This window comes from Chrysochloris asiatica, unplaced genomic scaffold (genome assembly GCF_000296735.1).
Source record: "Chrysochloris asiatica unplaced genomic scaffold, ChrAsi1.0 scaffold00142, whole genome shotgun sequence".
NCBI classification, from domain to species: domain Eukaryota; kingdom Metazoa; phylum Chordata; class Mammalia; order Afrosoricida; family Chrysochloridae; genus Chrysochloris; species Chrysochloris asiatica.
Window position 1 is genome coordinate 4,230,889 of NW_006408660.1, and position 24,310 is coordinate 4,255,198.

General features: G+C 43.6%; 1 protein-coding gene across 1 annotated transcript in view; it reads left to right on the forward strand.

Moving 5' to 3' along the window:
• RPH3A (rabphilin 3A homolog (mouse)) overlaps nt 1–24,310 on the forward strand; it is an 83,764-nt gene that overhangs the window by 16,559 nt on the left and 42,895 nt on the right. The window contains exons 3-4 of the mRNA XM_006870508.1: nt 5,914–6,060; nt 23,725–23,854. Coding sequence (XP_006870570.1) covers nt 5,914–6,060; nt 23,725–23,854 — 277 coding nt within the window. The remainder of the gene's footprint in view (nt 1–5,913; nt 6,061–23,724; nt 23,855–24,310) is intronic.

A 24,310-nucleotide genomic window follows, 5' to 3' on the forward strand; every position in this document is an offset into this window, starting at 1 on the left:
AGCTTTGTAAATAAAATCTTAACATTAAAAAAAAAAAAAAGATGGAAAGAGTACTATATCAAAAAGAATTGTTCAAAGTTCAACCATTTTGAGAAGTAGTATATAATCAAGTATATAATCAAGAACTGATAGTATTAAAAGAAGACGTTCAACCAATGGTATTGATGGGAGAACTGAACTCATTGGTGATAAGGCCCCTAGAATTGATGGAATACCAATTAAAATGTTTTAACAAACTGAGACAGTGCTGGAAGCACTTACTAAGCTATGCCAAAAAATTTGGAAGACAACTACCTGGCCAGCCAACTAGAAGAAATCCATATTTGTGTCCATTGCAAAGGAAAGGCGATCCACCAGAATGCAGAAATTATCAAACATCATTAATATTACCTGCATGTAAAATTTCAGAAGAGGACATGGAACAAAGGCTATCATTGCTGATATCAGATGGATCTTGGCCAAAAGCATAAAATACCAGAAGATGTATACTTGTGTTTTTTTGACAATGCAAAGGCATTCATCTGTGTGGATCATAACAAACGATGGATGACATTGTAAAGAATGGGAATTCCAGAACACTTAATTGTGCTCATGTGGAACCTTTACATAGACCAAGAGTCAGTTGTTTGAACAGAGCTAGAGGACTCTGAATGGTTTAAAATTTAACAAAGATGTGTGTCAGACTTGTATCCTTTCACCATATTTATTTAATCTGTATGCTGAGTAAATCTGGGAAACTGGATTCTATGAAGAATACGGCCATCAGGATTGGAGGAAGACGCTTTAACAACCACTGATATACAAATGACACAACCTTACTTGCTGAAAGTAAAGAGGACTTAAAGTGCTTACTGATGAAGATCAAAGAATACAGCCTTAGCATGAATTACACCTCAATGTAAAGAAAACAAAAATCTTCAAAACTGGACCAATAAACAACATCATGGTAAGGAAGAAATGTTGAAGTTGTGAAGGATTTCATTTTACTTGAATCCACAATCAATATTCCTGGAAGCAGCTGTCAAGACATCAAACAATCTTTTGCATTGGGCACATCTGTTGAAAAAGATCTCTTTAAAGTGGAAGAACAATATCACTTTAAGGACTAAGGTAGGCCTGACCCAAGCCATGATATTTTTAATCATCTCATTTGTTGTTGTTGTTATGTGCCTTGGAGTCGGTTCTGACCCATAGAGCCCTGTACAGGGTTTCCGAGGCTGTAAATCTTTACGGGAGCAGAAAGTCTCCTCTTTCTCCCGCGAAGCAGCTGGTAGTTTCGAACTGCTGACCTTAAGGTTCACAGTCAATTCGTAACCACTACGCTACCAGAGCTCCTTATATACATGTTAAATCTGGACAATGGGTAAGGAAGATCACAGAAGAAATTTGAATTATGGTGTTAGCAAAGAATATGTAAATTCCCATGGACTGTCAGAAGAACAAACAAATTGTCTTGAAAGAAGTACAACCAAAACGCTCCTTAGAGGGGAGGCTGGTGAGATTTTGTCTCACATACTTTAGACATGTTATCAGGAGGCACCAGTCCCTAGAAAAGGGTATCATGCTCAGTAGAGGGCCAGTCAAAAAAAGAAAGACACTCAATGAGATGGATTAACACAGGGTCAGCAACAATGGACTCAAACATAACAATTGTGAGAATGGCGAAGGATTAGGCAATGTTTTGTTCTACTGTGCATAGGGTTGTGCTGTGAGTTGGAAAAAACTCTATGGTACCTAACAACAACAACAAAAAAAAACTGTATAGCAAATCACCCCAAACTTCATGGTTTAAGATTACAAACTCATTGATAATCTCTCACAGTTTCTGTTAGTAGGAATTTGAGTGCAGTTTGGCTGGGAAACTCTGGCACAGTGTTACTCATATAGTTGCAGTCCTATGTTAGCTGGGGGCTACAGCCATCTATCCAGCTATATAGCTGGTAAGTTAGTGCTGGCTGAGGGGCCTCAGTTCCTTTCCACATGGACCTCCCCACATCGAGTATCCTTACAACATGGTAGCTGACTTCCACTAAAGCAAGCAATCCAAGAGACCAAAGTAGAAACTACAAGACCTAGGCTTGGAAGTCACACAAGGGACCACTCCAGATTCAGTATTGGGAAGAAGACAACACAAGATTGTGAGTACCAGCAAGCAAGATCCCTTGAGAACCATCACTGAAACTGGTGATGCTAGGGTGCTTTCCCCCTCACCCTCCCAAGCTTGCTGCCTACTCCGTCAATTCTAGGCCTTGGCAAAGACCATTCTCTCTGCCAGATATAATCTCTTCCTCTCCCATCCCCTGTCAGCTCCAGCTTACCTTTCAAGTCTTAACACAGGGACCAGCGCTGGCTTTGTGGGGTCAGTGGTTTGGTGGTTATGTACTGTAGAGTCGTTTCCAACTCATAGTGACCCTGTATAGGGTTTCTGAGGCTGTAAATCATTTTGGGAGCAGAAAGCCTCATTTTTCTCCTGCGGAACCACTGGTAGTTTCGAACTGCTGACCATGAACTTAGCCCAACTCGTAACCACTATGATACCAGAGCTCCTTTTGTGTGTGGGGCCAGATATATATATATATAGTTTTATGAGGGAAGTCTTTCAAAGATGAATAAAACAAAAGTATTTTGCTTTTCCAAAGGTTGTAAATAACACAACGACTAGTGGATCCTTCCCAAGGCCTTGAAAGGTGCCCGTGTAAAAAGCATGGCCCTGAGGTGTATGCTTCACAGCAAGACTTCTCCAGTCTCAACTTTGATGTCACTTCCACAGGGAGCTCCCTGACCCCAGTAACAAATTCACTGCTTCTGTCTTCCCCTGTGACACACAATTAGGAGTTTGACATTCTTTTTCATAACAAGGGACTATGCCTTATTCAGAAATGTTTTTTTATGTGTTCACTCTGTGCCAGACACTGTACTAAATGTTATGAGTATAGCAGTGAATCAGATTCAAATAAAGTTCCTTGGAATCTACATTCTGGTGTAGGGAGAGAAGCAATAAGTAGATAAACAAGAACACAAGAAGGATCATTTCAGCTAGTGAAGAAAGTGGAGCTGGGTAACAGGAGGCCAAGGAAGGCTGTTCTGAGGAGCTGAGATCTGAGAGATGAGGAGAAACAGTCTGGGAGTCCTGAGGGGATATGTGTTCTTGACTGAGGGAACAGCAAGTGCAAAGGTCCTGAGGCAAAACCAAGGTTTGGTTGTACAAGGAAAAGCAGGAAGCCAGGAGGGGTTGAGTACAGTGATGATGAGGAGGAAGGGGATGATGAGAACAGAGAGGTAAGCAAATCCTGTAGGAACTTACAGAATAGGCAAGACCATTTATGTTTACTTTTTTTATTCAAGTAAAATTCACATAACATAGAATTCACCATTTTAAAGAGCACAGTTCCATGGCATTTGACACATTCTCAATGTTCCATGACCATTACCTTTTTGTAATTCCAGGTTTTATTTAAGTCAGTAAGAAGCCATTGGAGGTTCTGAGCAGGGAGCTCTGAGTGTGTTTAGCGATGGTTCACCCCACAGTCCTCTGTTCTCACTACCCCCCAGCAAGGCACATTGTGCTTCCTTAGGCCATACCCTCCTTTCTCCCCTTTTCACAAGATTTATCCCAAGACTCTCACCCCTTTCCCTCTCAAACTCTTTCTTCTTTGCTCTTCAGAACAAACCAGCTAAGACTGGAGGATGCCAGAAGAACGGAGAGATAGGAGCAAGAAAGGGCTTTTAATTTCCATCATTGAGTGTCAAAAGGCAATTTCATGCCTGCTGACGAGATTAGGGCAGTGCAAGTAATAGAGTCTGGCAGCTAATGGGGTACTGGCTCCTGAGGATTTGTAGCTCCAGCTTCTTTTCCTAACAGAAACAAGAATTTCTAGTGGCTTTTAACCCTGCCTTCCACTCATAGCTGCTGCACTTCAGTGCCCTGTGGCATGGATCGTGTGATTAGTGAAGATGACAACAATTTGCCAGAGACCACAGAGTTAACTCTGCATTCAGCATCCTCTGCTTCTGTGGTCTGTCGCTGGAGCCATGCAGGGCTAGCATTCAGTTCTGTATGTACTGTGGTGGAAAACGTGTGCTGATCACCCAGGTCTGAATCCCAGCCATGGGACCTAGGACAAGTGGCCCAATGTCTCTGTAAAGGTACACAGTAGGGACATTGTGAGGCGTGAACAAGGTTGTGCAGGCACATAGTAGGTGTGGTGTGAGGACTGAGGAGGTAAAGTGGGCACATGATAGGGTTGTTATGAGAATTGAATGAAGTCACACAGACACACCATAGTATCAGCGCAGTATGGGGACTGAATGAGATAAGTTGAGCACATGGTAAGCACTGTGTAAGGAACGAATCAGGAAATGGCATAAAAGTGTGGATATTGTGAGGACTGAAGGAGGTAAACAGGCATATATTTGAGTGGGTAGAGTGGGTGTAGCAATGGTTTGTGGACAGAATGAGGTGTGATATGACCTGGTAGGCATGGTGTAAGGACTGAATGAGGTCACACAGGCACACAGAAGGCCTGGTGTGAGGACTGACTGAGGTAAAGTGGGCACCCAGCAGGCATAGTGTGACGCGTGAATGACGTAAAGTGCACACACAGAAGGCCTGGTGTGACTGAACGAGGTCCTGGGGGCACATGGTAGGCACATTGTAAGGACTGAACACAAGTACACAACAACACAAGTATGCAGTAGAAATGGTGTGAGGACCATATGAGGTAACGTGGGCATATAGCAGAAACAGTAGGAAGACTGAATAAGGTAATGCTAGCACACCGTAGGCATTATGTTAAGATTTGCTATAAAGTGAAAAGGTCAAGAGGATTATGAGGTAGAACTCAATGCTATAGGAACTGTTGAGGCTGTAAATCTTGATTATTGTTGTTATTAAGTGCCATTAGAGTGACCCTGGATTCATAGTGACCTTATGCATACCAGAAGGAAACACTGCCTGGTACTGCACCAGCCTCACAATTGTTGGTAAACTTCAGTCCATTGCTGCTATCACTGGGTCAGGCCATCTCTTTGTGGGGTCTTTCTCTTTTTTTGTTGACCCTCCATTTTATCAAACATAATGTCTTTCTGCAGGGACTGATCCCTCCTGATAATATATCCATATCTGAAGTATGAGAGATGAAGTCTGGCCATCCTGGCTTCTAAGGAGCATTCTGAATGTACTTCTTCCAACACAGATTTGTTTGTTCTTATGACAGACCCTGATACTTTCAATATTTTTCTCTAACACCGTAACTCAAATGCATCAATTTTTGTTCAGTCTTCCTTATTCATTGTCTAGTTTTCACATGCATATGAGATTATTGAAAATACCATGACTTACGTCAGGTGCACCTTAGTCTTCAAACTGACATCTTTGCTCTTGAACACTTTAAAGAAGTCTTGTGCAGCAGATTTGTCTAACATAATACATCTTAATTCCTATGTAAAATCAAGTGAGTTTTATAAAACTACTTGGCAACTAGCTTGAATGTCTGAAAAACATTGTATGGTTCACACATAATGTCCTCTGTCAGACAGGTGTTGAGGTCAACCTGAGATCCAGAACTTTAAATCCCCCACCGAAAATTGTTTCCACTCCAGTTATAGAAGTCTACCATTCTGTATTCTCTTTCTGAGAACACCATCACCCTCCAGATCCCCAGATTCTACAAATGTCACTTATGTATTGTATATTGAACACTAAGCACTTAATAAAAATAATCTCACCAAAACCTGTGAGAGAGATTCACATGTCCCACTGTACAGATGATCAAACTGGGGCTCTGAGAGATATGACTCTTTTGCCCAGTCTCCCAGCCAGTGAATTTCTCAGCAGGGCTTTGAACTGCAGATCATGTGTCTTATCAATACTTTATACTGCCCAACCTCACACTTCTCCAAATTGCTTTTTAGGCTCCAGGCAGGCTGGTCCATCCACTCCAGTGGCCAGCCTGACCGGCAGAAGAAGCAGGAAGAGCTGACAGATGAGGAGAAGGAAATCATCAACAGGGTAATCGCTAGAGCTGAGAAGATGGAAGAGATGGAACAGGAGCGAATTGGGTGAGGCTTGACACTTCCCATTCATTTCAAGAGTCACTAGGGGACGAGGGCCAGGACCCAGGGTCCTTGTCAGGAGCTGTGATGCTGGTGTGCTGGGTAGGAAAGCCCTGCCTTTGGGATTTGTCATCTGTAGTTTTTTCAGGTCAGCCACCCAGAAAGAACTGGACTCCTAGTCCCAGGAAGTAGGAGAGCTGAAAAAGGAGAATAGGGAAGAGAGGAGAGAGTGGAATGCAAATTGTCTAGGCAAGGGACTTTATTGCTGAAATGGCTTGAAGAAGGGTAAGGGAACCATCTTCTGAAGGGGAAATGGAAGCTTATCTCTGGAGGATGAGCAGAAGGTGTCATAGTCAAGTACAGCTTCCTAGAGGTGTGTTCCAGAAATACTGACCTTGTAAATGCCAGATGCACAGCTGAAGGTGAGGTAAGGAGGAGAGAGAACTGCATATAAAAGAGAGCTTGTTTGAAATTAATTCTATAAACATGTGGGAGAAGAAACCCATAAAAGGTGGGCAATATGTAAGTGAGGCAGCAGATGTTAATCTAGGGGATCTGGGCCCAATGAGACTGAGGTTTCATCCAGCTCCCTACTTGCTTGCTGTGGCTCTTGGGTGCATCACTTCATCTCCTGGAGCCTCAGTTTGCTCCCTGGTAAAGGGGACAATAACAGTAATCATCCCACAGAGTTGTTGTAAGGATTTGGTGAAATGATGACTGTATTGGCAAAAAGTGTTTCCGAAATGGTAGGAAGAAGGAAGAAAGTGGGGCTCAGAGGGCAGAGAAGATGAATAAATGCTATCATAAAGCTATGTTATGTGTAGGTAAGAGCATAATACAATCAAGCAAAAACTGTGATGGAGAGAACAGCAGATATATGTGGGTGAGCTTAAAAGGGGGGTGGGAAAAGTGTGAATGGTGATCAGAATGGAAGGAGCTGAGAGGAGAGAGACTAGGAGAAAAGATAATTCCAATAACTGATTGGAATACCTTAAAGGGGGCTAGAAGTTGACCAGTGAAAGAGGCTTCCTGTGGAGCCTCTGCATTGCATAAGACCCTAGGTGGAATCCTGAACCCCATCCAGAATCTTCTGAGGTAAGTGTGTCTGGGGGGCTCATGGCACAGTAGAAACTTGGTCTGGTTCCCTAGCCAGCAGCAGTATATGCTGGTAAACTGTCAGCTGGTCATTGGGGTGGTCCTCGCAGGCTGTGATCTCAAGCTGGAAATGAGAGGAAGTACTAGGACCTCCATCCCCAGGTCCTTTCCACAAGGGGTAGCCTTTACCACCTGTTTACACCTGGTGTAGGCACTGGGTGTCTGCTTATCTCCCTCCATACACACATACTCAACTGGGGCGAAGTGTCTCCGGAGGAAAGTAATGCTATGAAAGAACAGGATGTGGGCACCTCTGATTTGAGCTTCTGCAGTTAATTTCATGATGGGCAAGCAGGAGACATCAGAGGTGCTATTGACAATTGACAAATCTCTGTCATAGGCCATGTCAGCTTGGGCTCGACACTGTCACTTCCTCAGACACTGGGAGATATCTTGAGGGCTTGCTTATAGGGTTGAGTTCTTATTTTACTGCTTAAAAGTGTGGAAATTTCCAGACTGAAGGGTGTGACTCTGTGTGTATCTGTGTGTGTACATAGTCACTTCACACAAGAATGGGCCTCAAGCCTTGTAGGAGGGGGAGTATAGATTTTAAAGGGAAAAGCTTGGTTTTTGGAAGCAAGAACTCCCCTCACATTTTGCATACGGCCCACTACCAGCTGACATCTTTCACAATTGACACATTTATTGTACGTCTCTCCCACCACCACTAGATGATAAGATCCCTGAGGGCAAGAGGTTTTTCCTGTTTTGTTCACTGTTGTACCCACTTACTACCACTTAACTTCTGGCAATAAAATGTTTATTGAATGAATGACTGAACAGCATAGCCAACAATGATGCCCCCTCCGCCCACCACTCTTCCATTCCACATCTTTTGTTGCCAAGAGACTGGAGAGTTTAGAATCTTATTGTCCAGAGCCCAAATTCCCAGAGAAGAAATTGATTGGCTGGCATATGTCAGGTGCTATCCCTCATTCAATCAGCTGTAGCTATGGGTGTCAGACCATGATATACAAACACTGTTGCCTCTGAGGGTCAAGTTAAAGGGGCCTCTGAATGGGGAAAAGCTCAGCTTGAATGTTCTGGACCAGGGTAGATGGTGTACCTGACTTGTCTTCCATGTCCTTCCAAATTCCCTAGATTCACCTGGTGGCATGGTGAATAGCATAATGGATTAGATCTGGAGTCCCAAAGTCAGACAGAGCTCTACTCAAATTTCAGTTCTGCCATTTGCTACCTGTGAGGTCTTAGGTAAGCCACTTTAACCTCTCCAAACCTCAGTTTCCACATTTGCAGAATGAGGATAGCATTCGTACATATGTCTTCGTGATGTTTAATTAGTGTGCCAAGGATCATTGTGGCACCTGACACAGAACAAATACCCAAGAAATGGTAGCAATTACTTAACGATGAGCTTGCTGAGGAAGCTGTGGTTGACATTGGCCAAGGCCTTTGTTCTAGAATTATAGCCTACCATTCCTACTTGGCAAGCCCTTGAATTTCAGCTACCCCTGGCTTCTCCTGGAGACTTGAGTGGCTTCCAGGGAAGCCTGGCCAAATCTTTGGTGACTGAATGTACCTTTGCTGCATGGTGTATTTTCTGCCTGATTTCCCCCAGAGGGGAAGGTGCAGGGAAGGATTCTAGCCATGGCTGTTTCCTTACACTCTCCAGCAGCCAGACCTCGCTAGCAGCATCGCCAGAGGCAAACTCAATTCTATTTGTGTTTTATAAGCTCTAACCTGGCCTAATTCCTGTTCTACCCACACTTCTCTGGGAGGAAATCACAGGGGAGCCAGTTGAAAGGGAAGCCAAACATCCTAACAGGGGTGAGGAGAGTTTGGAGTGCCATCTGGGGTTCCCCCTTCAAGACCTAGGGCTGTCCATGAATGAGCATTTGGGAGCTCAGTTGCCCCACCTATCAAATGAGACGGATCAGCCTGATTCTCAGGATCATTCCAGCTTAACCCTACAGTATTTGGAGTGTCAGGAGAAGGACCCCATGCCTTGCTATGTTGTCTGTACCTATCAAAGCAAATATTGTTGTTGTTAGGTATACAACCCCATATATAACAGGATAAAATGGTGTGTGGTCCTGTGCCATCCTCACATCAGCTCTGAGAGACTGAATTGCCTTCTCTGTAGCCTAAATGAAAGTCATCCAGGATAGGTGTGATATCTTCATAATTAATACACATGATAAATGATTTCTATAAAGGGTACCACTGATGAACGCTTACTGTGTGCCAACAGTTTTATATGGATTAGCTCATGAGATACTCCTTTCAGCCTGATGAAGCACATTATTATTCTTATCCCCATTTTGCTTGTGAGGAAACTAAGGTTTAGGAGGCCTAGGTCACATGCACAAGATTCCATTGAGTCAAGATGCATGAGTCTGGCTGGCTGACTCTCTGGATTATTCTCTTAACTATTAGATGTGTTGCTCCTGAAGGTCTGTCCCTGGCTGAAATGCTAGGCTCTTGGAGAACCTAGAAAAAAAAATTTTTTTCACATCAGTTTTTTTTAAAAAAATTTTTACTTTTGAACATTTACAAAGCAAATAAGTTGTCCATTCAACAATTATTATAATTTCGTTTCATGTCGTTACAATCCCCACAATATAACATCATTTATCCCACATTCTACCTGTATTTCCTGTTGCCATTCCTCCTTCTTTCCTAACCTTTCTGAACTTTGTCCATGGGCAAGTGTTGCCCTTTTGATCTCAAGTGATTGATTATTCTAAGGAAAGTGTACCTCCCTAGTATTTTAGTTCCCCTCCTAGACCTGTCTATTGTTTGGCTGGTTACTAAGCCACGGACAAAGTTCTAGTCCTAAACAGTAATTAAGGAAGGGCCAGTCCTAGAGGGTGAGTAAGGGCCATAGTCTCAGGGGTTCCTTGAATCTCTATCTAACCCAGGAGTGAGGAACCTTTTTCCTGCCAAGGGCCATTTGGATAGTTATAGCATCCGTGGCCCATACAAGAGTATCAGCTTAAAAATTAGCCTGCTGTGTTTGGATGACTGGAACTGCAGTTGCTGGGCCAGACTAAATGATTTAGGTTCAAGCTCACCAACTGCTCCTCAGAAACTCTATACAGGATGGCTATGGACTCGATGGCATAACAACAATAACATACAACCTGCAGGCTGGATGTTCCCCACCCCTGATCTAACCAATAAGCTTGGTCTTTCTTTTTTATTATTTTGACTTTTGTTTCACAGTTTTCTTCCATTCCATCCAGCACCTTCAAAAGTGATCCCTTTCAGGAAATGTGAATAGGTCTCTCGTGATACAATAGTGAATAATTGTTATCAGGACTGATTGTGAGGGCTGGAAATGTAAAGGTAGATGTTTTGCAGCAAGGAGGGGAGTGATTGACTTTTCAGTCTAAGAGTGGAGGTCCCTGGGACCATCAAGGGAGAAGAGCAGAGAGTGGGACCCTACCTAGAGAAACAGTGATGCCTGAGATGGAGGCAGAGTCGTTGATGACGTGGAGAGATGGAGCAGCTGGGGACTTTAGATCCAGAGAGGGAGAGGGGCTGTGTGCTGAAGACTGGGGGGCAGGCTTGTATACCCTTTGGTTGGTTGATGATGCATGGAGGGGATTGTAGTCATGGCAATGAAATGATATAGGATAGGATGAGTGTAAAACTAATGTTCTCCCATGTAAACTATCACATAATTCACAATAAAACATTAAAAAAAAAAAAAAAAGTCATCCCTTTCAGCTAAGCAATTGGCATTGGTAGCCAGGCATCATCAAATTCATCTGGTCTCAGGGTCATGGAAGCTGAGGTTCATGTGGTCCATTAGTCCATTGGGTTAATGGATTCCATACTCCTATGATTTTCTTCACTCTTCTTTGCTCTGGACAAGGAGAGACCAATAGTTGTGTCTTAGCTAGGCACATGAGCTTTTAAAACTCCAGTTCCTACTCACTGAAGTAGAATTTAAAACATAGTCTCTGTGGACTTTCTTATGCCAGCTGACCCTGGTATCCTCCTAGACTATGGCCTTGAATCCTTGAGGCCCAGTCAGTCAGTCTCTTAAGTTATTTGCTATACCTAAAAAGTTTTCATAATTTTGTCCTCTTTCTGCTCTATGATATTCATGGATATACGAGGGGGCTTCAAAAAGTTCATGGAAAAATTCCATTATCTTTCATTCCCATTTTGCCACAACCTTTTTGAACCCCCCTAGTATTTGCATCATGTTGTTAGGTGCCATCGAGTTGGTTCTGACTCTTAGCAACTGTATGTGCAACAGAAGGAAACACTACCTTGTATGTTCTCATCCTCACAATCGTTCCTAGGTTTGAGCCCATTGCTGCAGCTACTATGACAGTCCATCTCATTGTGGTCTTCCTCTTTTTGGCTAAACCTCTACTTTACTTAGCCTGTTGTCCTTCTAAATGGACTGGCCCCTCTTGATAACATATCCAAAGAATGTGAAAGGAGTCTCACCATCCTAGCTTCTAAGGAACATTATGTCTGTACTTTTTCCAACACAGATTTGTTCACTCCTCTGGCAGTCCCTGGTATACTCAACATAGGTACATTCTTATGTAGACATATCCTCTGTCAAACCTATATATTTCCATAGGTATAGTTCCATTCCCCTTCTCTCACCTATTTAGCTTGTGTGTCTATCTATGTATGTAGAGGATCGTGTATATAGTAGTATTTACCTTTGTTGCCTTTAATTCTTGTACTCCTCCTACTGTCTTCCTTTGCCTTCATTTTTTGCCAATCCCCCCCTTATTATATATTGCCTTACCCTTCACCCAAGTTAATATCTGCCTACCCTCTAGTTAGTAATTTGCCTTCCCCTCCCACCCCTGGTATCCATCAAAGAATGTATCTTTTAGTGTGAAAACCTTTTCTTGACTTTTTGTAACACTGTCCTTTTTGTAACTCGTCCGTTTGCAATGGCCTTATTTCTCTCAGCATAATGTCCTTCAGGCTTGTCCATATTATGAGGTATTTTTCAGATTCATTATGATTCGTTAGCACCACATAATAGACCATTATGTATTTGTACCAGTACATTTAGCAGAACAAAAAATTGACTGTCCCAACTACATCAGACTTTCTCAGTTTGTTTGCAAGACAGACAACTAATTGTTTCAGACAACTAGGTTGTTTCAGTTATCTATTTCCATATAACAAGATGCCCCAAACTTCATGACTTAAATCATTATTTCATGATTTTGTGGGTTAAGAATTCAGGCAGGGCTCAGCTGGGTGGTTTTTCTGCTTCAAGGGTTATTGACTGCAGTCACTCACTCTACTACATTCAACTCATCTTCAGGCTGGACTGGACATTCCAAGGAAGCTTGACTCTCATGTCTGGTACCTCAGTGTTGTCCAGTGTTGTCTGGTACCTCTCTTTGACTCCTTGCCATCTTTCCTTATTCAGTAGTCTAGCCTGAGCTCCTTTGCAGGGTAGCTGATTCCCAGGAGAGCAAAAGTCGAAGCTGCCGCATCTGGAACCATAATGATGAGCCTTGTATCACTTCTGATGGGGAAGGGAAATAGATCCCATCTTCTGATGGGAACAATGACATGTTCGTGCAGGGAGGGAAGGCAGTGATGGTGATCATCTTTGGAAACTTACCACATTATGCAAAAGGTGGTGGTAGTGTGCCATCAAGTCAGTTCCAACTTACAGTGACCCTGTATAGGGTTTCCAAGGCTATAAATCTTTACAGGAGCAGAAAGCTTCATCTTTTCCTGTGGACCTGCTGGTGTTTTCGAACTGCTAACCTTGTGGTTAGTAGCCCAACGTGTGACTCACTATGCTACCAGGCCTCCTTCTGCCAAAATGAGAATTTAATCAATGAATTCATAGTTGACCATCTAATTCCAAGAGAGGTGAGTTCCTCATCCTGTGTCAGAAAAGATAGCCATGCTATGCCTCTCTGGTTTTTATAGCTCCTCTTAGTCTTAATTCCACATCCTCATGGAAGGGATACCTATTGGCTAGATCTGACTGGGTCCCTACCCCTTATCCAATCAGCTGTCACCAGAGGTGCCAAGCTATACAAACAATGGCTTCGGAGCATGCAATGGATCTTTGTGAGTTGTACAGACCCTCATAGGTTGTCCTCAGCATTTACAGAGCCTAGTTAAGTCTAGAATTCAACATTTGCCTCAGAAAATGTATGCTTCTATTGGTTTTGGTCTTCCCCACTGGTAGGTCTTCTGAATCCTCATTCTGTTTCTTTCTGTCCAGATGCTCAGCATCACAAGGCCATTTCAAAGTCATTTGCTTATGTATCCTGCCTGCAAGGGGTCAGGCAGCCAGGTGCTTTCATCATTCTAGGTCAGTTCCCCAAGAGATGGGTCCAAAAAAGTAATTAAGATTTTGTCATTAACCTTAGTGTCCAGATGCTGTGATGGAGGAGGAAATCAGAGAGACACGGGGGGTGGGGGTGGGGGTGGGGCTGCTATTGACAGAGTCTGTTGTGTTCCTATCACAACCACCATCCCATCTTGGTTCCTCCATCCCCACCTCTTTTGGCACAGAATTTTCCCAAAATCTGGACTGAGAGGAAAGTGAGTAGTAATACTTGGAACTTGTGATATTGAATTTAGTAGGCATCATTCCTACAGGTTGACAAGTTGACACTAAGCTAGATCTTTAATAATCTCTTCTTTCTAAAAGAGGGCTTTTCTTTTTAACTTGGAATCCTGGGTGTTCTGTGGATAAGGTTTAGGGATTTAGAGGTATCTTCATATAGTCAACACATTTATGTATATGTCTGCACATTTTTTGAGAAAAAAATATTTATAGCTTTCATCCGATCTTGTCAGGACTGAATGATCCTCCAGTGTTAAGAACTATTGAGTCATATGTCAGTTTTCCTAGGGGTTGGGCCAATATTTTCTAGTGTCCATCCACCATTAATACTTTATGGAATATTCATACAAGATGAAAATGAATATTTTCTTAAGTATGTATTTAGCTTGGTGCCTGACATAAAGGAGAAAACTAATCAAACAGATCTTGTGGTCCAATGCATTATCCAGCAGCATCACACCAGGTGTCTTAGTATCATTCCTATTTTATAGATGAGGAAACTAAAGCACAGGGACATTAAACAATGAGTGAATCTGTAATCAAACTGACTAAGCCCCTCATTGAATCACTTTAACCTCACAGATGCCCCTGTTCTCATCAGTAAAATGGTGATGTGGATCAAGTCTCTCTAGCCCACAGGTTCTCAACCTTGGCATTGTTTTGACACATTGATTCTTTTTTTTTTTTTTTTGACCAGTATAATTCTATTTTATTGGTGTTCCCTGGTTAACAGTCTCTTTGCAAAATGGATCATGTGTTGACATAACATGCATGATGCAACATATCTGGACTTCTACAACAAAGCTCACTCCCCAAGAGATCAATTTGGTAAACATGAAAAGAAAATTTTCTCTAGAGGAAGCAGTATTTACAGAACCAACTTTTCAGAAAGGCTAAAGGACATAATATCTCATCTTGGATATGCTTCTTACATATTCTTGCCTAACAATTCAATATACCAACAATGTATTTTAAGTATTGACACATTGATTCTTTGTTGGAGGATATTTCCTAACTCTCTAGCCTCAGGAAATATCAGTTGCACCACCCAGTTTTGACAACAAAAAATGTTTCTAGACATTGCCAAATTATTTCTTTTGAGAGCCACTGCTCTAGGCCTTCTTTTGGGTGATTCACAAAGGGAAGAAGAATGAAACAGAATTTTCTTTCAACCATACTCAACTTCTAGAGAAGTGATAACAGGCCACTCGTCCAGAGTACCACATGCCAGCACTGTGTTGTCACTGTCACATAGACTAACTCTCAGCAGTCTACCTGCTCCCACTTACCAACTCTCTCATTATCCGACTTTACACATTTTATGACAATAGGACAAATCTACTCTCTGACTATTTGGGGCATTAACAATGTATATCTGGCAGTAACAAATACTGAGGTGCAAGGGGAGAATAACATTGGCTGTGAAGGTTAAGGTTATGTGTCAACTTGCCTGCGCCATGATTTTCAGTGGTTTGGCACTGAAAATGATGCAGTCTTCCTACATTTTATGATCTGATGTGCTCCTCCTCCATTTTTGCATAATGCCAATTTTCCCATAATGACCCAGTCTTTGGAACCTAAGTGAGAAGTTGTTGCTAAGTGCCATCCCTGTCTAGGGTTTCCGAGGAATGACTGGTGGGTTTGAACCTCCAATTTTGCGGTTCAAACAGATCTTGTGGTCCAATGCATTATCCAGCAGCATCACACCAGGTGTCTTAGTATCATTCCTATTTTACAGATGAGGAAACTAAAGCACAGGGACATTAAACAACTTCCCCAGGGTCACACCACTAATAAATGGTAGAACTGGGACTGTGGACACAACCAGACTGGGTTTGGATTGCCATGTACTGGGCTGTTGTTATGTACCATTGAGTTGATGTCTCCTCAAAGCAACCCAATAGAATTGAGTACAACTGATACACAGAGTTTCCCAGCCTGTAATCTTTGCAAAGAGAGCTCTAGTAGCATAGTGGTTACGAATCAGCCTGTGAACCGCAAGTCAGCAGTTCAAAATTACCAGCTGTTCCGTGGGAGAAAGATGAGGCTTTCTGCTCCTGTAAAGATTTACAGCCTCAGAAACCCTGTACAGGGTTGCTATGAGTTGGAACCAACTCCACGGCACTTAACAACAACAACAGCAATCTTTATGCGAGCAGATCTATTCTCCCACTGAGAAGCTGGTGGATTTGAACTGCTGATCTTGTGATTAGCAGTACGGTGCTTATCCTACAGTGCCACCAGCACTCCTTCTCACTGTTCTTGAAACTTTCAAATATGTTATATTTCATTTAATCATCATAATGTCTTACTGACAAAAGAAACTGTTATTTCTGCTTACAGCCGAGAAAACTGAAGCTCAGAGAGGTTAAGACACTTGCCCAGGCACACAGCCTTTCTGTAGCCAAATCAGGCTTCGAACACAAATATGTCTTTCCACTTTGCCCCATTTCTTTTTGGGAGTGTAAGTGGGAAAGGCAAGTCACAAATGGCTCCAACGATTTAGAAAAGCCAATAATTAACAGTGCATCTCAGATGTTCAGCTTGGTTGGCTGGTTCAGCCTCCCACACTTCTTCCATCAATGGGACAGTTCATTCTTCTCCAACATAATGACCCTTGTCCTCTGTGGGCCTCAGTATGACATTCTTTTAACTCTGTTTTTCTGAGACAAGAAAGGACAGGCAGAGGTGTTAGAGCCCTGACAATAAGCACTGAAATGAAGCAAAAATGTCACTCTTCTCAAGAGGATAACAACCTCTGGAAAGCTGAACTAAGCTTCCTGTTCCATCTCAGTTCCCTTAAGCAAGCGACTTCCCCTCTGAATGCCTCAGTTTTCCCATCTGTAAAATGGTAATGAATAATGCAACCGATTTCTTGGACTGTGGTGGATTAGGGGAAACAATACCTAGAAAGTGTTTACATCACTACACTTGGCATAAGTAGTGATCATAAACAATAACTGTTATTGTTACTGGCTCATCAATGGCCCAACTCCTTGCCCAGTGTTGACTGGACTGGACCAGCTGAACCCTCTAGCTATCTTGCTCCAACTTGAATCAGTTATGATCCCCCAGCCAAAGCGCTGAGTCCCAGGCAGGAGTCCCACTCACCAATCCATCTAGGAGAAAGATTGGAATCATCTGTGACTTCCAGGTGGTGACAGTTAGTCACTAATGACTGTGAGAATTAATGAGTCTGAAACGCCTGGCTTCCTGATGGATCAGCTCAGTCATTTAAGGACAGACTCCTGAGAGACCCCAGCACTAGAGCCTCAGTCCCGGCCTCTGTCAGAGCAGCTATTTCTCTGCTCACAGCAGATGGTCCAATCTTGACTTTAGAAAGCACCAAGTTTAATAAACTCAACTGAAGTCTCCCTGCTCCCCATGCCCCAAGTTGGCAATTAGAGTGAAGCAAAGAGCAGTAGAAGAATAGAATCGGTGATTGTGTGTGTGCACAAGAGAGAGACACACAGAGAGACCACCTGGCGTCCACTCTCCCACCTTGCTGGTTTTAACGAATCATTGTGTGTGTAATCATAGTCAACCACTGCTTCTAAAGACAGCTTCTCCACTTCCATCCTATCATTTGGTGGAACCCCAGCTATATCATTTCTCCCCTGATGTAGGATGTGGCACGTGAGCCTATCACACCTTGGCAGACAGTGTTCTCCTCGGGCTCTGTGGCATGCTGCATTAAGCCCACTTCCTGGAGCAATTTTCTATACATTAGCCTTCTCTTCCACATTCATTAAGACCCTGCAAAAATGCTGGTTTGGAAGCTCAGAAAGTGGTTGCCTGAATGCTTCTGAAGCCAATTTGGACTTTCTGGGCTTGACAAACAAGCAATGGGAGGCCCCCTACTTGGTTTATTTCAACAGCAATCAGTTGAGACTGGATGTGTGGGGCTGTGTGTGTGAAGGAGTTTTCCTGTGTGCTGATTGTGATCATGCACCTGGATGTGTGTTTGCAGCAGGTGTGTCTTTATGTGAGTATGTGTGACTACCCGTGTGTGCTGTTAAAGATGGACACATGAGCCTTATCCATTTCTAGTGGCTGCAGCCCCTTTGAAAGCCCATGGATCTCACCGGCAGGTTGTAGCATCCTAGTTACAAAGAAACGCTGTGAGTACAGGGAGCTGTAAACGTCACACATTTCTAGGAGAAATAATTAGCAACAATCATTCTGAAGTAGTTACCAGGTTTCAGGCATTTTGTAAACATGTTCTCATTTGACATTCCCAACAATCCTAGGATGTAAGGACTTAGTTTTCCCGAATTTACAGATTTTTAAATAGGCACAGTAAAGTTAAGTAACTTTCTTGGGGCACAGAACTAAAAAGTGGCTAAGCCCCGGTTTGGTCCCAGGCAACCTCACTCCAAAATTGGTTTCTAGTCATTGCATCCTAACTGCTGCTATGTCTGAATTCTATGTGTGTGTGTGTGTTCATGAGTGCATGTGTGCATGTAAATGAGTGTGGGTTTGGAGTCCACACGTTCCTAGGCACGAGTGTGAGCAGCTGGAGAAGGTGACTAGAACCTCGCAGAGTCCAAAGCTTGATTTGTCTAACATCTACAGCCAGGTAGGTAGGAATGACAGAAACCTTGCTCTGGAGAGAAAAGCTAAAATCTGACTCAGACTCAGAATCTAAATCTGAGTCTGGTGCACATAGAACCTGGGTGGCAGATAGGCCGAATAATGCTCCACCCCCAAAATGGCTACACCCTAATATACAAAACCTGGAAATGTTACCTTCCATAGCAACAGGAAGGAGCCCTAACAGTGTTGCGGTTGCCTTGGGTTGCAGTTAGAATCTACCAACTGCTACATGGGAGAAAGATGAGGCTTTCTGCTCCTGTAAAGATTTACAGGCTCAGAAACCCTATACAGAGTTACTATGAGTCAGAACTGACTCCACAGCACACAACTACCTCCCTCACAACCAGCATTAAAACAAGGATCTTGCAGATGTGATTCAGTTAAAGAACTTGAGAAGTGATTACCTTGTGTTATTTGATTGATCCAGTGCCATCTTAGGGTCTTTGTAAGAGAGGCAGGAGGTCAGAGTGAAGTGAGGTTGGATGGAGGAAGGAACCCTGAACCAAGGGATACAGGCAGCTTTTAGAAGCTGGATGAGGCAAAGGAATGACTTCTTGCCACAACTTTCATTTTAACCTAATGAAACCTGTGTCTGACTTCTGACCTCTGGAAATACGTCTGCAGTGCTTTAAGCCACTGGCTGAGTCTGTGATAACTTGTCTAACAGTGGGAACTCATACAAGTGCAACACCTTAGACACTGCCAGTATGTGGTAGCATTTCATGGCGGTTCCTTCCAGTGCACCTTTTTCCCATCACTGAGTCAGACCTAGTCTTGAGGGCCCAAAGAACATGATGCAGCCCACAGTGTAGATGAAGTCTGGAGTCCTGCCCGCCTCCTACCTGAAGCTGCTGCAGCATCTGAAACACCCACTGCTCTGAGACTCCCAGGGCTTCATTCACATGTTCATGTGGGTGGACTCTGCTGAAAGTCCTTAAATGCCACCCCATTAATCTCAGATTAAAGGCCTGATCTCAGCTCTCCAGCCTCACCTCCTTCTGCTCAGCACACCAGCCACACTGACCGCATCTTAAGTCCTTCACACATGCTGTTCCCTCTCTGTGCAGTGCACTTCCCTCTCCTCTCTACTGGGTCAACTCCTGCTGACCCTCAGGTCTTAGCTCCATGGCCACTTCTCTGATAACCATTCCTAACTAGCCATGTCCCTCTGACAGGAGTTCTCATACCTGCACATATTAGTTCTTCAGAGTATTTATTGTGAGTATATTTATGATTCCTGGGTGATTATTTAAATAATAACTGAATCCCTCATTAGCATGTCAGGACCTTGTGTGCTTTATTTACCATTGGATTCTCATTGTCTACTTGGCACATAGTAGGTATTCCACAAATCTTTGTCACAAGAATAAACAGTCTATCTGCATCTGTTTGGTTCAACCAAATAGGGAATCTGCTTGTCATCAGCTTCAGAGTTTATTCCTTGGCGTCCACTGGAGGGGAGATAGCCCTTCTGGGACTTCAGTGAGCATTCTGGGAAGTGGGAGGTACCCTTCCAACTCCTCTTAGTAACCCGAAGCTCCCAGCCTGGTGATGGAAGTGTGAGTAGTAGTGGTAAAGTTAATCAGGCCTGTAAAGACATAACTAGAGTGACAACCACGTAAAGGGTCCAGCTAATTGGGCCATTAATGTGGGGGGACCAGAGACATTAGCCAGGCAAACAACACCAGGGCTGCTGGTACACAAGTGTCTCTTCTCCATTGATGCTCCCATTGGGTCCAAAGAGAAAGGAAATCTCAAGGATTCAACCTCAGGACTGGAAAGTCCCCTGAATATTCCCTAAAAGATGAACCTTACTCCTCATTTTAAAGTCTGGGAAAGGGGCACCCAGAGAGCAGTGGTTTCTCAAAGCTATGAACCTAGTACGAAGTAGGATTCCAACTCGAGCCTTCACTTTTGGCCTAATGTGTTCTCTAGCTTCGAAAATGTGCCTGCTTCTCTACTATAAGGGCTACTGTTGTGAGTTGTCGAGTCCATTCCGACTCACAGTTACCCTTTAGGATAGAGTAAAACTCTGCCACAGGGTTTCCGAAGCTGTCATTTTTATGAGAGTAGATTACCTGGTCTTTTTTCCTAGGGAGCCTTTGGTGGGTCCCAACCACCAGCCTTTTAGTTAGCAGCTAAGCACTTAACCATTGTACCACCAGGGCTCCTTAATATAAAGGTGTTTTTGTTGTTAAGTACCATCGAGTCGATTCTGATTCTTAATGACCCTGTATAAGGTTTCTGAGTAGCAGCTGGTGACTTTGAACCACCTACCTTCCAATTCAAACCAACATTACAGTCTAGTACTTATCCTACAGCAGCAAACCAGGACGCCAAATATAAAGGTAATGCATGTTATTTGTAGAAAGTTAAAATATGGACGAGTCCAACTAATTGAGTGCTTCATGTGGAGGGGTCCAGACACAGTGTGGTTGTTAAGTGCCATTGTGTCAATTACAACTCATAGAGACCCTGTTTCTGAGAAGCAGCTGGTAGATTTGAACCACCAGTGTTCATCCTACAGTACTACACCAGGAGCCTCAGAGACAGTAGAAGAAGGAAATAAAAATTACCCATAATACCATGATCTGGTGATAATCTCGAAACATTTTGGCATTTCCTTCTTGATGTTTTTGTCCAGAACACCCAATGAAGGTATTTAAAGGAGCATGCTCCAGATCCAAACTCATACCCTGAAGATGAAGTGTGTTCTAGGATTTTTTTTTTACCCCCACTTAACATAGTAAAAGGAACCTTGGTGGCACAGTGGTTAAGCACTTGGTTGCTAATTGATAAATTTCTCCCCTTCTAAGGAGCTCTGGTAGCATAGTGGTGACAAATTGGGCCGAGAACCGCAAGGTCAGCAGTTCAAAACTACCAGCTGTTCCGCAGGAGAAAAATGAGGCGTTCTGCTCCCGTAAAGATTTACATCCTCGGAAACCCTGTAGAGGGTCGCTATGGGTCGGAACCGACTCCACGGCACATAACAACAGCAGCAAAGGAGAAGGAGGTGGCAGTAGCTTTCCATAAAGATGACAGCCTTGGAAACCCTCTGGGGAAGTTCTACTCCTTCCTGTTGGGTTGCTCTGAGTCAGAACCAACATGACAATGAATTTAACATAATAAGGAAAGCATTTTACCAGGTGACACGCAAACCCAGTTTCCAGTAATACTGTGTTGGATTCTTATCCCACATGATACTTTCTTGTCAACCCTTTCTCCCTGACTGCAGTGTTTCTCAAAATGTGGCCAGGGGTCAGCACCATCAAAGTTAAGAGGGAAGTTGCTTTAAAACACAGGTTCCCAGGTCCCTCCCCAGTCCTGCAGGATAGTTTTCTGAATGTTGAGCACCTCTCCCAGGTGATAGAGAACATCACGTGCAGTGGTTCACACATTTCAGTACTGATATTGAGATCCATGTTAACTAGAACTGTAAGTTGACAAGTTTTAGAATCGGGGCTCTAGGTGTTGGTCTTGTTTTAATTAATACTCTCAACATTAGACTTTCCTGCCATAACAAGTAGAAGCAAATATTTCTCAGGGCGCTTAATGAAATGAAGAAACTGAAATGTGTTTTGTCATCAGGAGAAAGATTCTTTTGTAGCTCATGGTCTTTCATGACAAGTTTTTTACTTTGCTTCTGGCAAAGTTTTATTTCCAAGTTAAAAACCTCTGACAATTCAGATACTTCCATGCTGTGATTGCAGAATTTGGGTCTACAGAGAGGATGTGTAAATGGGCAGATCCCTGGGACCCCCTACTCTTTCCCCATCTCAGAGCAGAGAAGGAACATCTGCCCATGCCCACCCCACCCATCTCTCTTTAGCAATCTGGACTGAAGTCATAAATAACTAGGGCCCCTGAGCTTAGACATCTGAATACTAGTCTGAAATCTGTTGTGTTTCCACACCATTGGCTGTTGGAGAGAGATTCTAATGAGACAATGAGAAGACGTTCTGTGGGTGATATGTATTAAGTGGGGTCTTTCAGCCTTGACGAGTGAATAGTAGAAGGACTCAGCATCCCACTGAGGGGGCTGCCCAATGCATTATCCTGCAGCTGCTCACCAAGACTCCTCCATAAAAATCAGAGTCTAGAAAACCCTATAAGGCAATTGTACTCAGTCCTATGGGTCAAAACCGACTCGACAGCACTTCACAGCAACAACAACATAGAGTCACTATGAGTCAGAATAGACCCAATGGCAAAGAATAACAATTGTGGTTCTAGGTGTGCTGAAAACATGGACTAGGACTCTCTTCTGGCTCCTGCCTCCTCCCATCATCCTACAGAGATAATTTCAAGGAAAACAAAGGAAGGAGAGGGAGGCTGCAGAGGGAGAGGGGAAGAGGCGGCAGGCTGCCTTCAGCTCTGCACATCCAGGCTCCTTAAGCAGTTCTGTCTGATCTGGGTCACACCAGAAGCTCCGGATCCACAGGCTGCTTTCAGCTCTTCTTTTGCCAAAGCCACTTCTCTGCTGAATGGAACACAGAGGGAAAAGCTGCTATTTATAACACTGCAAATCAGAGAGCCTTTGATGGAATAGAAGGAGCAGGAGGACCTGTGGGGACAGCCAGCCTCAGGTGGCAGCCAGTCAGGGCCACCAGAGACCCAGGGGAGGCCCCAGCCCCACCCCCCAGAACTACTGCTTCAGAATCTGCATTTTCACAAAATCATGCATGATTTGCATGCGCATTCACTGAGGCCCAGTGGCACTAGGGTAGAAGGGGAGCCAAAGGTGGTCTCATTAGTCAACTCACTATGTAATGAAGAGAGCCTCACAATTACCCACAAATGCAGCCAAGGCTCTGTGGGTACAGGGTAGAACTGCTAGGAGAGGAAATAAAATGGGTGGTCAGGGAAGATTTCATAGAGGAAGTGATATTTTAGTTAGGCTTTGAAGGATGAGGGAATGTAACCAGGAACTGTAAAAAGGGTTGTAAGTGAGATTGTGTGTGTGGGAGAGAGAGAGAGATCTCAAATATGGGGGGTGGGCAGGGAACAGGGGGAGTTATATTCCAGGCCTAAGAACAGAATGTGCAAAGGTACTGAGGCATAAGAGAGCAATGTTTCATGTCAGAATCATTTGGCAGGTTTGCTCAAAATACAGATGTCTGGGTCCCATGCCCTGGAGTTTATAATTAAGTTGGCCTGTAGTGGGATCCTAGAATGTGTATTTCTAGCAAGTTTCTGGAATAGCATTGATGGGCTTTAGGGAGTATGGGAAGGAATCTGGGATACACTGAAAATGTGGGGAAGAGTCCACAGTCACCATCAGATACTCAAGTGTCTCTGACGCAAAGGCAGTTAAGGTCCTCTGATACTGTCCCCGTTCTATGAGGTCCTTATCACCTTTTCTCTGCTTCCAGGCGCCTGGTGGACCGCCTGGAGAACATGAGGAAGAACGTGGCTGGGGATGGGGTTAACCGCTGCATACTCTGTGGGGAACAGCTGGGAATGCTAGGTTCCACCTGTGTTGTATGTGAAGACTGTAAGAAGGTACCATTGCCCTCCCCTTTCTTCCCTCTACTCAACACATTCAGGGGAGCCAGGGGCTGAGCTTGAGTTTTGGGGAGATTTGACCTACATCATGGGGGAGGAGTTAGGATCCTGGAGATAGTTGCCAGAATATGATCCCTTCTAAATTCACCCATGCCCAGCTGTCCCCAAAGGTAACCCAAATGCTGCTCCCTTCCTTGGAAGCCACTTTGCCCTTCTGTCCCCTTGGAGTTGAGCTCTATCAGAATGAACTTGGGAATCTGAGGTAAGACATGAGCTACAAGTATCCTGGTTCTTGCTTAGCGAGTTATATGTCAGCCTGAAGAACATACTGAGCACATGTATGTACATACATGTATGTGGAAGGTTTACCCAATGTTCTTTTGCCTTCAATTATGGGCCAAGAGACTTAGAAAGCCCCTCTCTAGTCAAATTAGGATTATTGAGCTTCAAGAT